Source organism: Lagenorhynchus albirostris, chromosome 2, assembly GCF_949774975.1.
Source record: "Lagenorhynchus albirostris chromosome 2, mLagAlb1.1, whole genome shotgun sequence".
Lineage (NCBI taxonomy): Eukaryota > Metazoa > Chordata > Mammalia > Artiodactyla > Delphinidae > Lagenorhynchus > Lagenorhynchus albirostris.
Genome location: NC_083096.1, coordinates 118,900,491 through 118,917,208, shown reverse-complemented (window position 1 = coordinate 118,917,208; position 16,718 = coordinate 118,900,491). Strand labels below are relative to the sequence as shown.

At 42.4% G+C, this 16,718-nt stretch overlaps 1 protein-coding gene and 1 long non-coding RNA gene across 4 annotated transcripts in view; one reads left to right on the top strand and one right to left on the bottom strand.

The window, feature by feature from the left end:
* Positions 1-16,718, top strand: part of AK5 (adenylate kinase 5) — a 239,594-nt gene that overhangs the window by 111,641 nt on the left and 111,235 nt on the right. For all 3 annotated transcript variants that reach the window (XM_060142523.1, XM_060142522.1, XM_060142521.1), the window contains 2 exons: positions 5,504-5,594; positions 13,226-13,302. In XM_060142523.1, the coding sequence (XP_059998506.1) occupies positions 5,504-5,594; positions 13,226-13,302 (168 nt within the window). The remainder of the gene's footprint in view (positions 1-5,503; positions 5,595-13,225; positions 13,303-16,718) is intronic.
* Positions 12,906-16,718, bottom strand: part of LOC132516115 (uncharacterized) — a 108,660-nt gene continuing 104,847 nt past the window's right edge. Inside the window, exon 3 of the long non-coding RNA XR_009539259.1 lies at positions 12,906-12,939. This is a non-coding gene — a long non-coding RNA (uncharacterized LOC132516115). The remainder of the gene's footprint in view (positions 12,940-16,718) is intronic.

Here is a 16,718-nt window from a genome sequence, read left to right as displayed (position 1 = left end):
GAATTTCAGAGCTGGGAACAACCTCGGACATCATCTGGCCTAGTGGCATACAGTTACATCTGCCCCCAAAGCTTGTTTCTGACCCACGAGATCTATAGAAACTGTTATTTCTAGAACCTTCATCACCCTATACCTATGCTACCCCTGCAGTATTATCACTTCTACTATCCTCTGTATTTTGAAGTTTACAGCACGGGTTCTTGCAGGTCAAAATCAGAGAGAGAGAGAGAGAGAGAGAGAGAGAGAGAGAGAGAGAAGGAAGGGAGGGAGGGAGGGAGAAAGGAAAGAAAGGAGATCATTGCTACTTGAGTTTCAAAACACTATTTAGAAACCCAAAAACTGAGAATGCTTTGGTGTAGATGAGGGTCTCTCAACTTCAGCACTATTGACATTTTAGACTGGATAATTCTCCGTCGTGAGAGGGCTGTCCTGTGTACTGTAAGGTAGTTAGCAGTGTCCCTAGACAATAGCCTCCCCATTTCCAGTTGTGACAACCAAAAATATCTACCAGGATTGCCAAATATTGGGGCAGGGGTGGGAGGGGTGGACACAATTATTCCTGGTTGAGAACCACGGATGTGTATGGTTTGTGCAAAAACAGATAGTAAGTAAAAAGTATGATGATCGAAAAGCCACTTCTCCACTTACCATACACACAACCTCTCCAACACTGAATGTTACCAATTTGTAAAGGTCTTTGTCCGTTAAGTGGCAGTTGTCCTGATAGTACCCAATCAGAGTGCTCTCCAAGGTCCGGATGCCACATAATTTGCCAAACGACTAGAGACAAGAGTCCCATGCTAGTCCTGGAGCTGTCAAAGTGGGATGTTACAGAAAATAAGGAAGACGAGGTTAAATTCTGTGGTCCTGATGCAAGAGTCAGTGGGCTTCAACAACATCTCTATAATCCCAGAGTTGAGTTGGCTGTGTGGGTGTCATCTTCCTTCCTTGGGGCTCCTTGTTCGTAGTCCAATCACTTAAGAGTGGTCAGTTGAAGAATCTACCTAAGACATAGTAGATACTCAGCAAATATTTGTTGAATGCTTTCATGAATGATGTTTTACTCTTTGCATTTTGCCTTTGGGATTGGACAATTAAGTACTTTAGTCTGCCAGAGCTAAACATATCCTTGTTCAAATCAGTTGGAGGATAGAATATCTCCTAGAAAATCTCAAAGTCAGTTGTATTCCTTATTACACAATCCCCAAGTTTTAAAAAAAATAAGTGTATGCATGTGTGTGTGTGTGTGTGTGTGTGTAGCATACACACGCCTTGTTCAAAGTACAGAAGCAATCAAAGGTCTATAGAACATACTCCCTCAGCCTTAAGGAGGAAAAAGAAGGACTGCAGTTATGCCAGGCTCTGTATTGGGGTATTGAATACACCATCTCTTTAGTCCTCACAATAATCACATTGTATGGGGCTTCCCTGGTGGCGCAGTGGTTGAGAGTCCACCTGCCGATGCGGGGGACACAGGTTCGTGCCCCAGTCCGGGAAGATCCCACATGCTGCGGAGTGGCGGGCCCCGTGAGCCATGGCCACTGAGCCTGCGCGTCCGGAGCCTGTGCTCTGCAACGGGAGAGGCCACAGCAGTGAGAGGCCCGCGTACCGCAAAATAATAATAATAATAATAATAATAATCGCATTGTATATATGCTAAGAACAGGGAAATAAGTTGTTCAAGATCAGACTGCTGCTACAGGGAAAGCAGAAATTCAAATCAAGCTCTGGTTGAGTTTTAAGCTGCCTAAACCAGTTTACAAGCTTCCCCTGACTCACTTGGCCCATGTGCCCTGGGCCTCGGTCACTTGTTGAATGGAGAGCTGTCCACCGATGCCCTGCCTTCCGGCGTGGCTGACGGACCCAGCCAGCCTCTTAAGGATGAAGGCTGGGCTTCATCGTCCCCAGCCTGGTGGGAGCCTGTGCAGAGATGGCTCCCAGGCTCAACCAGACCATACCTGCAGGGGGTTGGGCACCTTCCAGCACTTCTAGATCCAGATTTTTTGCCACTCCCTGGGGCATGGGATCTGGCTTCCCAGGGGCTGCCCCGGGGTCTAGGAAACAAAACCAATAGGTGGGGGGACTTAACTCTTCATAAGGAAAACTTGGACCAGTAGAAGCAGGAAACTGAAAAGACAGCATATAAATGCCTCTCCCTACCTCCCCCCTCAGACTGTTCTGAGATGTACTGGTTCCGTTTAGCCTTTCTGGAGACCAGCTGTGACTTTGTGAAGCTGGGGACCAGATCAGTAACATGCCACCTTACATTTGCTTTGCTTCCTTCTCTGTCTCACTTCCCTTTTTCTTTCAAACTTACTGCCCTGGGATTACATGCATACGCGCGCCCCCAATAAAGTGTTAACCTATAAGTTTTGCCTTAGGTTCTGTTTTCTGGGGACTACGGCTAAAACATAAGCTTATGCTTTTTTATTTATAAAATTATATGCTGCCACCCATCTTTCAAAAGCCCAAGAAAAATATAAAAACAAACCCCCTCTTAGTAGAACTTACCCGTTACTGATGATAGCTGACAGACATTTTGAAAGAAAAAAACCAGCCATGGTCTATGGGTGTGGGAAGCAGTGCATTAAGGTGGCACTAATCTTGCCTTGGTGGTCCCCTCGTATCTGCCCTAACCACCATCTGCTTTTCTCACCCTTGCGTTTAGACAGAAGGGCTGTTAACACTCATTTGAGCAGCAGGGCTATATTTGTCTGACTATGATGATCACATGTAGCCTGATAGGATGGAAAGTGTCAGTCATCCTAAGTGCAAGTCCTACTTCTCCTGCTTGTCAGCTGTTTGACTTGAGAAAGTCATAATATCTGAGTAGGTATTTCCTCACCTGTAAAATAGAAACAAGACAATCTGCCTCACCTTTCCCGTGGGCTGATGTGACATAGTGAAAGTACTTTAAAGCACCATACGATGAGCTTTAACTGTGTAAGGGGAGATTAGGTAATAACTTTCTAATTTGGGCTTCTAAATTCCTCTCACTAAAAATAATGAAGCACTTCAGTAGGAAAATATAAAGGAATAAATCACTTAAATCTTTTCAAATATCTTCAAGATAATAATTAAGGTTAAGAACCAAGATGGGGGCTTCCCTGGTGACGCAGTGGTTGAGAGTCTGCCTGCCGATGTAGGGGACACGGGTTCATGCCCCGGTCTGGGAAGATCCCACATGCCGCGGAGCGGCTTGGCCCGTGAGCCATGGCCGCTGAGCCTGCGCGTCCGGAGCCTGTGCTCCGCAACAGGAGAGGCCACAACAGTGAGAGGCCCGCGTACCGAAAAACAAAACAAAGCAAAACAAAACAAAAACCCAAGATGGAATAAAAGAGACTGTATTTTCCCTCCCATGAAACAAATAAAAATAAATAAACAGAAAATATATATTTAAAAAAAAAAAACAATTTTAAGACACTGGACATCAGACAATGAGGTGATTCCCTGAGAGAAAGGAAACAAATATGATGGGCTCTGTGATTGTCCCCAGCTTATTACTGGAGACTTTCCAGCTACAGTGCAGGGAGAAGGAAGCCTTGTCGAGATGGTAGACTCCAAGAGTTGAGGAAACGGAGCTGAGAGTGCAAGAGACCCAAGGTGGCTGGATTGCAGAGGACAGAGTACCAGAGATGCACAGAGAGAGAACTCTGGAGATCTGCAGAGGGTTCCCCTCCAGCATCCAGCAGAGTACTAATCAGGGCATGCATATGAGCAAACTGCCCAAGGCTGAGGGAAAAACCACCCAAAAGGATCAGCAGGAAGAGTAGCTGGGGCTCACACCAGCCTGAGAAGAGTGCCTGTTTCCACAGCCAGACTGGAAAATCCCTTAATTCACAAGGAAATGGGTAGAGTATTTCAAAGTGTCTTGCCTCAACAAGGCGGAATAATTAACCCTAAACTAAACACTGCTCTGGTCCAGTCCAACAAATCTTAAACACAAGACCTGAAAGGATCAAGTTGTTTCCAAGTAACTAAACTGCATTCCAGAATGAACTCAAGAATATAGAAATACAAAAACACCTACCATCCAACATGGTCAAATTGTCAATGCCCGGCATCCAGTAAAAAACTACCAGGCATGCAAAGAAACAGGAAAATATGCCCCCATAATAATGGGGGAAATCAATGAAAACCAACTCAGTTGTAGGAATTAGCAGAAAAGGATATTAGAAGTTATAATTGTATTTCATGTGTTTAAAACCTTAAATAGAGACATAGATATTTTTAAAGACTCAAATCAAATATCTATGGATAAAAACTACAATGTCCAAGATGAAACATACCCAGGATGGAATTAATAGTATATCCATACAATGGAATACTGCTCAGCAATGAAAAGGAATAAACTTGATAAATCTCAAAATGATTGTGGAGAGTGAAAGAATCCAGACAAAAATATTTCATGTTGTACAATTCCTTTTACATGAAATTCTAGAAGATGCAAAGTAATCTCTAGTCACAGAAAACATATCAATGATTACCTGATGGGGGGGTGGGGCAGGAGGAAGGGATTCCCAAGGGGCACCAGGAGACTTTGGGGGGAGGTGATGGAGATGTTCACTATTTTGATTTTTACGATGGTTTCACAGGTGTATACAGATGTCAAAGCTTACCATTTTGTACACTTTAAATATATGCAGTTTATTGTATATCAGTTATAACTCAGTAAGCCTATTTTAAAAAAACAAAGAGACAAAAGTGTATTTCTAAAAACCACTGAGGGACTTCCCTGGTGGTCCAGTGGCTAAGACTCCACAATCCCAGTGCAGGGGGCCCTAGTTCAATCCCTGGTCAGGGAACTAGATCTCACATGCTGCAACTAAAGACCCCGCACGCAGCAGTGAAGATCCCACGTGCTACACTAAGACCCAGCACAGCCAAATAAATAAATATTTAAAAACCACTGAACAACTTGGGAAATAGGGGATTTATAAATGTAACCATATTTTTAATATTTAAAATTATGTAAATTTTAGAGAATGGTAAAATATTTGAATCCATAATTTTTGTTACATCTAAACCTATAGTGTCTGTAGACTATACCTATAGAATAGCATCTATAGTATTTGTATAGTAGCTAAAATTTGGTTTGAGGGGTCTCTTTTTTCTTTTCTTAACAATAAATTAGAAAATCTATCCCCATGTTGTTTAGAAATATTTTTTCATGAAGGAGGCGGCGGCAGGGAAGATTTCAAAACAAAACTAAGGAGCCAGAAAAGCACAAGTTATGGGTTTTTCCAAAGCTTGTTTTAGAAATTAAGAAAATTCTACACAATTTTCTTAACCGTTAGTGACTGTACACTTACTCCCTAACACCCCTCTCTGTTTGATATGAGGTCCGGGCTTGAAAAACCCTCTAAATATCTGATTAAAGACTCAGTTCCTGTTGTCCTGCTTCATTAGAGATACAGTTGTGTGATGCATGTTCATTATATTTTGGAATGAATTAATTTATGTATCCTCACGTTCCCAACTTGTCTGTCCTGATTTCTCCCAGTTTGATGCTGACCGAGACGAGGATGAGGTGTTCTATGACATCAGCATGGCAGTTGACAGCAAGTTATTTCCAAACAAAGAGGCTGCAGCAGGTAAGTCACTGTGTCCTTTGGGCTGCAGTATACCCTGATCCCCTGCCGAGCGTCTAGGGCTTTGTAGTAAGGTTGGAGCTCAACAAACTGCCATAAGGTCGTAAGCATGATGTTGTCCTCAGGTCTTTACAACTTCTGGTTTAAAAGTAAAGGCACTGGGCTTCCCTGGTGGCCAGGGCACTGGGCTTCCCTGGTGGCCAGTGGTTGGGAGTCCGCCTGCGATGCGGGGGACGCGGGTTCGTGCCCCGGTCCGGGAAGATCCCACATGCCGTGGAGCGGCTGGGCCCGTGGGCCATGGCCGCTGAGCCTGCGCGTCCGGAGCCTGTGCTCCGCTGTGGGAGGGGCCACAACGGTCAGAGGCCTGCGTACCGCAAAAAAATAAAATAAAGGCACAAAACGACATAGAAAAGAGCCATACATCTGGCTCTTAACAGTTACTGCCTTTCTTCCAGTCATTGAAAGTGCAAATTAGCAGGCAGTCACAATGTAGCAAAGGACCTCTGTTACTATAATTTTAAAATGATCTAACTCACAATTTGTGCAACAATAAAAGTTACAGTTTCTCCAGAACTCCCTAACTCATACCTGTCTCTCCTGTGCCACCTGGGAAAAGCCTCCTCTTTGGTGTGATAGCTGCTCCCATCCCAACCCACAGCCCCTGTTGTGGCTCTGCCCCTTGTCTTCCTATGTCTAGAAGTTTGATGTTGGACAATCGTGCAGGGTAATCATACCCCTTTAAGTAGGCGGTACTCACATTTCTGTCCTTGACCCTTCTCTCACTCTCTTTTACTCTTTCTCTGGGTCAGCTCCTTGTCCGTCCTGGTTTCAACCATCAATTCTACGTGGATGACTCTCAAATCTTTCTCAGTCCTCACCTTTCTTCTCAGTTATGGCCTCAGTGAATAAAGACCAAAAGTTCCGGGCTGTAAAGAAAAAGGCTAGACACCTAAAAGTTTGAAGCCGTATTTGAAGCTCACTGCAAGTAGGTTCGAAGAAAGACAGAGTTTTTTAAAAGGCAGTAGTCTTTCTGGACAGACCCGCAGAGCACAGACAGCTGACGTAAACTCGCCTGCCTCATTTTCCAGTGATATTTACTGAAAGATGGCCTATTGCAGGGCAAGAGGGAGTGTTGTTGAGAAACATGTAAGATCATGTAAACAGAAGTACCACTGCTCTGAAAACTGCTGACACCTGTGCTTTTATTTGAATGTTTCATTTAGAACATTCATTTAGACCTCTAATAACAAATATCTGTCAGCTAGATACCCTCAGTTTCCAAACAGTGGAGCAGAGGAGATTTAAGCGGCCCCTTCTTTAGAACTCCCAGCACTTTATGGCTCTCAAGTAGCGTTGCTCCAAAGTAGCCTCGTCCTATAGTGATGTAGCTGGGCTGGCTTGTGTGCAATTCAGTAAACTGTGTCTTTGTCCTCTTCATGTCCCCTTGGTAGAGTGCACAGTGCCTGGCCCATAGCAGAGGCTTCCAGGAGACCACTCCTTCCTCTCTACAACTCCGAGCTTATGAACAGAGGGGTCTGTGCTCACAGCCTCAACTCCCCCTAGATCCCTTCCACTTCCAAGACTCCTGAAAACTGGGTTCTGCTCCAGCCTTAAAGTAAACTTGTTCTATCTGTAACAGCCCTGGTGAGCCTGCACCAGCAGGTGAAATCTCCCAGCTTGTAAATGTTGGTCAATTAAACTCAGTCTATTAAACAAGTCATGTCCGTGGCCTCTGCTCTGTGACACAGCAGCCCCCAGGTTTTCTCCCGTGGCTCTTCCCTTCTCCTGAATCCTCTCTCTACAGTATCTCAGCTGCCCCACTGCTCCCATATCACCTCCACATGAATAGCTTTCAATTCCTTTAAATTTTTTACATAAAAATCGTATATGTTTAAGATATACTATACGATGATTTGATTTGTGAAATGATTACTACGGTCCAACTAATTAACATACTTCATCTTCATATAGTTACCATTCTTCTGTGTTTGATGAATGAGCATCTGAAACATATTCTCTTAGCAATTTTCCAGTATTCAATACATATTATGAACTGTCATCGCCTTGCTGTGCATTGGATCTCTAGGCATATTCTTCCTACGTAACTGCAACTTTGTACCCTTTGGTCAAAATCTCCCCACTTCCCCCACCTGCGTGTCTGTGGCAACCACCATTCTACTCTCTGCCTCTATGCATTTGACTTTTTTAGGTTCCACATGCATGGGAGATCACGCAGTTTTTCTCTTTTAAGAGAGCCAGGCAAAAGTGTCCCTGCCCTCACACCTCACACCTCACACCGATCATGGATCGTCGTTCCTCAGAGACACCTTGGGAGTCCGGGCCTCCTTCACTATCCCTAGGGAACTCATCGAAGCCTTTGTCATTCCTGGCTCGGCCCGGCCCGTCTGTCTGTTAGGAATCCTGTTGCTGCCATGGGGATCCTCCCAGAATGCAGCGCCCTGACAAAAACCAAAACAAAGCAAAACCTTCCATGACTTTCCTGCAGGCTGAGCACCAGGGGTCTGACCGTGACAAAAATATCCTTGGCTTTCCTGCAGTGGTCATGTCCCCGTCAGAGCGTCACCTCTCCCCTCCCTCACACCAGCTTCCTCCAGCACCTGAATGCCTCAGGTACCTTCCCACCTCTGGCCATTTGCACAAAGTACTTGGAACCACCTATCTCCATTTGCATCCCTCTACTCTCTCACTCCTTCATCCGGTCCTTCATCTGGCAGGGTCCTGCTTTGTATCTCAGTTTAAATGTGATTTCCTCAAGGAAACGTTCTCAGACCCCATCCCAGACTACATCCCTGTGTAGCGCTCTGCCCTTTACCTTCAGGGCATTCATCGCAACTGTGATTATATAATTAGGTATAGGATTGTTTGTTTAAAATCTATTTCCTTTACAAGAGTGCAGGACTTCATGAGGACAGAGTATACGTGAGCGTTGGTTTAAAACCCGGTATGAATCTTATGTGAGATGCCACATTAGCCCTTTCTCTTCTAGCTGGCCACCTCAGCTGGGCTACTCACCTGGGCCCATCAACTTACAGCCACACCAAATTTCCTTCGGCTCCAGAGCAGAGTGTGCATTTCCTTGCCTCCAGGCCAGAGAATGCCAGTCCATGAACCTCTGCACCCTGTCTGTGGTGTTTCCTCCTCCATGGAGCCCTCCAGTAGTACTTCTAGCAGAGTCATCTGCCTACATCACTCAGTGTCTCTGGGCTTCAGTGTCCCCATCTATAAGGAAAGAATATTAGCGCTACCTCATAGGACAGTTGTGAAGAGTAAACGGCTTATGTGTATAAAGCATGCGGCTGTCCCATTAAAAAGGTTAAGTATAGGTTAGTATCTTTGCTGAGGATTTGAGGGGTCGCAGGGAGAGACCACATCTTATGCAGCACAGCCTGTCCCCATTTTCCTAGGTTGACTTCTACCCTCTTCTCCCTCTCTTCCTCCCTTCCCCCACCGCTGTCATGGAGTAACTAAAAAAAAAAAAAATCCCCCCTTCTCTTCTCACCCAGAACAGTCCCCCAACACCCAGTTCCCTCGAGGAGCTTCCTTCTAGTCTCAAATATTGCCAGGATATTTTTTTTCCAAAGAAATACAATGCCCTTCTTCAAAGGAATTCTAACACAAACTGCTACTAACACTTCCAAGCCTGTTGGAATTAGAGCTGGATTCTCCGTGCCTAATGCCTAAGGCGCTTAGGAGGGATTTAATGTTCAAAGAGCGAATGGAGCGAATGATTAAGATTGAGATCCACACCACTGTAAAGCAATTATACTCCAATAAATATGCTAAAAAAAAAAGATTGAGATCCACAAAAGTGAAACGTAACTGTCCTTTTATCCATTTTTCAGTCATTCAGCATATATGTATCAAATGCATAGAATTTCTAAGTTTTGTTCTTAGATTCAGAGAAGAAATACAACCCCACCTAAAGCTGCTGACAGTTTAGCAGAAGAGACAGGAGAAGGGAGAGAGCGCTTTCCTCAGACGGGGCAGGAGAAATGTGAGAGGAGCTTTATCTGCAGACGCCCTTCACCGTGCAGGAAACCCCGCCTTGCAGGAGTCTCCCTCTATCTGGTACTCCAAGTGGGAGGAGGGCCTTCCTCAAACTTCAGATCGAAGATCCACGAGGAGGAAACAAGCCTTTACCAGTGTCCCAGAAGGCAGTATGGTTAGCCTTCCTGTACCTCTGAAGCCAATTTGTCATCGTCCCACTTAAATTTAAGGAAACAACCTGAAAATATTTCCGAAGACCATTCAATGTCTAAAACTAGTGACACTGAGTGCCCCCTGTGGGGTTCTATTTCAGCTCATACCTTTCTCTGTTATCTATGGGAAGGATACTTTTAAATCAGAAAAGAAATCAAGAAATTCAAAATAGGGGGAAACGAAAGCCATACTATCACTTTTGCAAAAGGTCCTAATTTTGCTGTCTTCTTTGAGTAACAAGATCATTGCAGTTGTTTTATGTGTTAAATTATCCAATGAAAGATGGCAAAAATGTGTACATATGGTTATATTTACCTCCCTATTTTGTATGTCAAGCCTTAGACTGTTATTAAAGGTCCCATTTTCAGCAAACCAAGCAACCAATACTAAAAGAAAATGAAAGCTATTCAATCATCATCTGAGCTATGCCTTGTATGATCTATTAGTACTGTTGCCAAGAGCAACAGCACGTCAAGAAATTCCACCCCTTGATGATACAATAAAATTTCTGTTCAAAACATTTTATTAGGAAAGCCAATCTCTTCTTCCTTATAAGCAGAAGTTGCTTTTTAAACAAAGACCTCTTCATTCTACCATCGCTGAAGATAGTTTTCTAATAATCTTTTTCCATTTTCAAATATTAATGTGTAATATCTCTGTTAACTGGGTTGTCTAAGAGTCCTTCACATTGTACTTTATTAAAACGACCAACAGTTTCTAATTAAATAAGTAGGACACAGGAACTGAAACAGCTATATGTTTAATGAGCCTTTGTGTTCAGATCACGTTGCTCGCTGCACATGAATCACTCTAAATTCTAAGGGGAGGGTATCATGTGAGTATCTATCACCACTAGTCAATGGTGAATAATATCCGTATTGCGGAAGTAGCAAAAGCTAGTTAAAATTGGCATTGCCTTTAACGGTGCTGTCAATAGCAGCCACCTTGACTGTCACAGGCTGGAGTGACACCTCTTTATTCCACTTTCTATTCTCCCCTTTCCGCAGCCACCCAGTGACCCACTTAATCATCGGCCATTCACTGTTCCTATTTTCTCAGAATGTAGAAGAGATAGCACACTCCTCCAAGGTCCTCCCCTATAGAGCACTGTAATGAAAGATCGTGTTTATAAAGCCATTTGGATTTTGCCTGCTTACAACTTGGAGTCAGCAGGCTATGTTAGAAATGGGAGCAGTGACTTCTGTCTTTGATCTCAGTCACTTTCTGCATGACCTTGGCCAAGATATATAACTTCTCCACAGCTCATTTTCCTCTTTTCTAAAGTGACAGGGTAGGATTCTATGAAATATTAAATTCTAAAATGTCCATGATCTTAAAATGGGAAAATGTACGTTTTACTTCTGACATCTTTACTGTCTCCCAACACATAAGGGCTAAATGGTCTTCCAACTGGGTTCTGAGACATCAGGTAGTTTGGCCCTAAGGTACACCTTTTATTTATAAGGTACACCTTATAAATAAAAGTATTTATCTGAAAAATACTTAAAACAGAGACAGAAAAATTACAAGTATATAATCCTTCTACTTAAAAAATTATATATAAAATTAAAAATGTTTCCATATCACCCCTCTAGTCTCACTTTATTAATAGTCCTCCTAACTCCATTCTACAAGCACCTCATTAACACTGGTGTTGCCAAGGGCATCACCAAGAATTGTGCAGTACACATTTATGCAACTATACATGGTAGCTCTACAGTTAGTTACTTTTCCAAAATGGTTTGATGGGTCAAGCATCTCCATTTTGAAAGCCTTTACTGTACTTAAAAAAAAATTTTTTTTTAATTACAAACACAATAAACAATGGTGTTACTGCTTAGTACTTAGTCGATTTGATAATGGGTTAGTACTTAGTCAATTTGGTGAACAGCAGGGGTAATGATGAGAAGAGTAGAAATGACGAAAGACTGTTTAGGGACACACCTTGATTCTTTTTCTGGAAGAAAGTATGGAAGCAGCATCTCTGGGAGAGGTCCATATCTGAGAAGTGTGTGAGATGCTTGACATTTTTTTGAAGATTCATCTTCATTAAACATTACTCATTGCGTATTCTGAACAAGAGTTATTTGGCAAGGGCAAGTTTACAATGAAGCATGGAGTGGTTGGTTTCTTCACAGGGTGCCTGGCTTTTTATGGACAGCACTGAATTCTGTCTTTCTGGCTAGTTAGGTAATATATATTTCCCAGCAAGAAAGAGTCATTAGATGAGGACGATGAATCAATTGTGCTTCAGGAGTCCCATTAAGAAAATTACTGGTTTAAGTGTGAGCCTTGGGGATTAATGGGAAGGTAATTCAGTGTAACCTGTAACACCTAGGGGGAAAAAACTCTATATTAATACATTAAGTTAACCTGATTTTTCTCACCTTCGGGGACTAAGGTGACCCAAAGGCTAGAGGAAAAACTTCTCAGGTTCTCATGGAGTGAGCAAACTCAGCCCTTCTTTTCCTGGAAACCCCTTGCTCTACTCTCACTCTGTACTTTGCTCCTGGTGTTCCTTCTTCCTCAGCCACCATGGCACACCCTTAAACCACTTCTCCTCCTGGACCACCCGTATTCACCCTCACAGTTTAGACTCACAAACTATTTCCTTGTGAAGAATCCCACCCCCATCATCTCCTCCACTACTAATCAGAATTAGTCTTTCTTTTTGGTTTCTGAACCTTGCTGTTGATAAATTCATCTCCTCCACAAGATCATTGTCTTCTTAAGGGCACAGACAGTGTCTAGGTATCTGTGTTACCAAACCGTACTTGGGTCTACTCCCCCACATGCAGTAAAACCAGTCTACTGACACCGGGTTGTGGTGAAGGAAAGTGCAGCATTTATTGCAGGGTGACCAACAAGGAGTTCAGAAGAGCTAGTGCTCAAAAAGCCCAAATTCTCTGTGGGTTTCAACAAAGTATTTTTAAAAGCCAGGTGAGGGAGAGGTGTCCCAGGGTATGTGATCAGCTCGTGCACAGCTCTCTGATTGGTTGATGGTGAGGTAACTGGGCGGTGTCACAGGGGTTAACATTCTCAATCCTTAGGCACTAGTAGATCTGGGAGCTAGGTGTTCATGATCGTCATGTAGTTAATTTCTTCCATTTGGTGGTGGTTTTAACCTCTGTAAAACAATGCAGGAAATGTGCATCAGATACTGTTATCTAGGTACTTCAGAGAGGAGCTAAAGCAGAGGATATGGGGGAGGGGGTTTGTCCTGGGAAGGCCCCATAGGGTCCTCCTCTGTTACATCTGCATTTTCCATCTGCAGGCCAAACAGTGCCTGGCAGATGGGAAGAGTCTGGAAATATTTGTAAATAAGACAATATGGAAACTTGGTGGGCGTTTGTTTGCCTCAGAAATGTACACGGATGGCCTCCATCAGGTAATCTTTGTTTTCCTAATCTTAGGTTCAAGTGACCTTGATCCTTCGATGCTGTTGGACACTGGAGAGATCACTGATACAGGATCTGATGATGAAGATCAGGTACTTAGAATCTAAAAATATTTCTCTATTTAAATGTTTCTAATTTTAGTCTTTATAAATGTTTCATGAAAATTAGAATTACAAATCATTCTGTGAAATGTTTACAGAGAACTAAAATAATCTATTCCATGATAAATCATACAGCTTTTATACATTAACTTTGGCCCTTTAACCCTCCCTTATCCACAGATTCAACGTGGCAATTAATTGAGGAAAGATTTGTGGTCAAAAGTTACATGAGATAGAAGTGAAGTTACATGAGGTTCTCTTGGCCAAGAATTTGCCTGTGTCTCTAGCCCTTCCCTGTAATAAGCCCACACTATTTACTAAGCATTGGTTACAGGTTCAGGGCTCTACTTTTCTCTTTCTAACCTTTGAAAGAGACTGATGACCAAGGACAACACAGCCAAGATATTAATATATTTTCTATTTGAATAAAACCAAAGAAATTTATCTGGGTCATTTTTTTCTCAGAAGAAGAACTCTTCCTCCTGCTCTATTTGAATGATCCAAAATAGTTGGCAAATGATCCCAGTCTCTAATTAGGCCTTATTTTTTAAAAAGCATCATGTCTGAAATTTCCTTCCACCTCTCATCAGTGCTCCTCTGTGGTGGCTGAAAGCCAAGTGAGCATGTTCTTCTGGAATTGTTTTTCCCCCATTTTCAGCTAATATGTGTAACAAATAAAGGGGATAGATCTGACCAGTGTCCAAATGTAACGGCTGTCTCTCTGTTTCATATACATATTCAGAAGCTATTTTCACAAGCATTATGTTTCTTCCCTTATACCACAAAGCAAGGAGAAGATATTGACAAGTATTTAAAATATTTTTTAGCATATATTAAGCACTTCATACATACTAAACATTGTGCTAAGTTCCTTAACTTGACTATTGTACTAATTCCTCACAACATCTCTAGGAAATAGGAATTATTATCTTTATTTTATAATTAAGAGAATTAAGACTCCAAGAGTAATTTGCGCACAGTTACGCAAATAGTTTCACAGTGGGGAAGTGAACTCAGGGCACCTTCCTTAACACCTGCACTCTGCCACCCTCATCCTCACCTCCAAAGACAGGCCATTCAGTGGTGCCTTTCTGGAGCCTTTTCAGTTGCTAACTCTTAAGACCCCAGCAAGGGCAAATGCCAGACAACCACTGTGAAGGGTGAGCTCACCATCCAAAATTACAGACCGCACCAAGGAATGAACCGTAGCAAGAAATCCAGCTGATTAAACAAATGGAAGGGTTCACACTCCAAGGACTGGGGATAACAGAAAAGCCTGAAAGAAATCTTAATCTGGGAATATTTAAAATATCCAAGGAGATAAAGGGAAGATTAGAAACCATGAAACAAGTACAGGAAAGAATGGAAAGGAAGAAGCAGGAAGGAATAGGGAGGAAGAAATAGAAATTCTAGGCACACAAAAAATATTGTCATTGCAATAAAAATTCAGTTAATGGTTGAAGAGTAGACTAGATACAGCTAAAAAGAGACAGTGATAGGGGTGGGGGGTGGGATGAATTGGGAGATTGGGATTGACATATATACACTAATATATATAAAAGAGATAACTGATAAGAACCTGCTGCACAGTACAGGGAACTCCACTTCGCTGTACAGTAGAAACTAACACAACATTGTAAAACAACTATACCCCGATAAAAAAAGAGAGAGACAGACAATGATAGAGCTGACGAAATTTCCTTCAAATGAAACAGAGAGCTAAATCATTGTCAAAGAAAGAACTTAGGAGACACTGAGGATAGAATGATGGGGTCAACATATTCTAACAGGAGTTCCAGGAGGATAAAATGGAGTGGATGGGGCAGACCTGCATTTTAACAGATAATGGTTGAGAACTTTAAAGAGGTGAGAAAAAACAAGTCCCCAGACTGAAGAAGCACATCCAGTCCTGAGCAGGAAAAAAAAATCCTCACCTATTCTTTTTCCATTTAGTTCCTCAACAAATATTAATAGAGCACCTACTATGTGCCAGGTACCATTTAGGCACTTGGAATATCTAATTGTATAAAACAGGCAAGGATCTTCCATACAGGTGGGGAAGACAGATAGTAAACAATAAACATAATATATTAGTAAATTCTCTAGATTGTTAAGTGCTATGAGAAGAAAAAAAAGTAGAACACGGTAGGAGGGTTAGGAATGCTGGGTTGGGTAGGGCAGATTACAGTATTAAACAGGAGAGTCAATATTAACTAGGACGGCCTCATTAAAGAGGTGAGATTTGAGCAAGGACTTGGCATATAATGTAAAACATCTAGAGCACAGAGGACAAAAATAAAATATTAAAAGTGAAAAGGCATTACCTATAAAGGAACAGCAATTTTGGGGACAGAAGATTAAATGAAGCAAGGGTTTGCATTTATTGAGTACTTACTGTAAGCCAGACACTGTGTTTTATGGTTTACATGCATTATTGCTAATCTTTACAGTACCTCAAGAAGGTAGCTCTGTTTATCCCCAATTTACAGCTCAGGAAACTGGAGCTCATAGAGGTTAAATGACTTCTCAAGACCAAACAGCTAACAAGCAGTTGAGTCAGGAATCAAACTATGATCACCCCAACACCAAAATCTAGTTTATGCTTTCACACTCCAAATAAAGCCATTATCAAGGTCACTGGTAATCTATCACCAATTCCAGTTAACACTTTTTTTTTAATAAATTAATTTATTTATTTTTGGCTGCATTGGGTCTTCCTTGCTGCTCACGGGCTTCCTCTAGTTGCGGCGAGCGAGGGCTACTCTTCGCTGCAGTGTGCGGGCTTCTCACTGCGGTGGCTTCTCTTGTTGCTGAGCACGGGCTCTAGGCCCACGGGCTTCAGTAATTGTGGCTCGCAGACTCTAGAGTGCAGGCTCAGTAGTTGTGGCGCACGGGCTTAGTTGCTCCACAGCATGTGGGATCTTCCCAGACCAGGGCTCGAACCTGTGTCCCCTGCATTGGCAGGCGGACTCTTTTTTTCTTTTTTTTAGTATTAGTTGTTTTTTGTTTGTTTGTTTGTTTATACTGTAGGTTCTTATTAGTCATCAATTTTATACACATCAGTGTATACATGTCAATTCCAATCGCCCAATTCAGCACACCACCATCCCCACCCCACCATGTTTTTCCCTACTTGGTGTCCATACATTTGTTCTCTACATCTGTGTCTCAACTTCTGCCCTGCAAACCGGTTCATCTGTACCATATTTCTAGGTACCACATACGTGCGTTAATATACGATATTTGTTTTTCTCTTTCTGACTTACTTCACTCTGTATAACAGTCTCTAGATCTACCCACGTCTCAACAAATGACTCAATTTCATTCCTTTTTATGGCTGAGTAATATTCCTTTGTATATAGGTACCACAACTTCTTTATCCATTCATCTGTCGATGGGCATTTAGG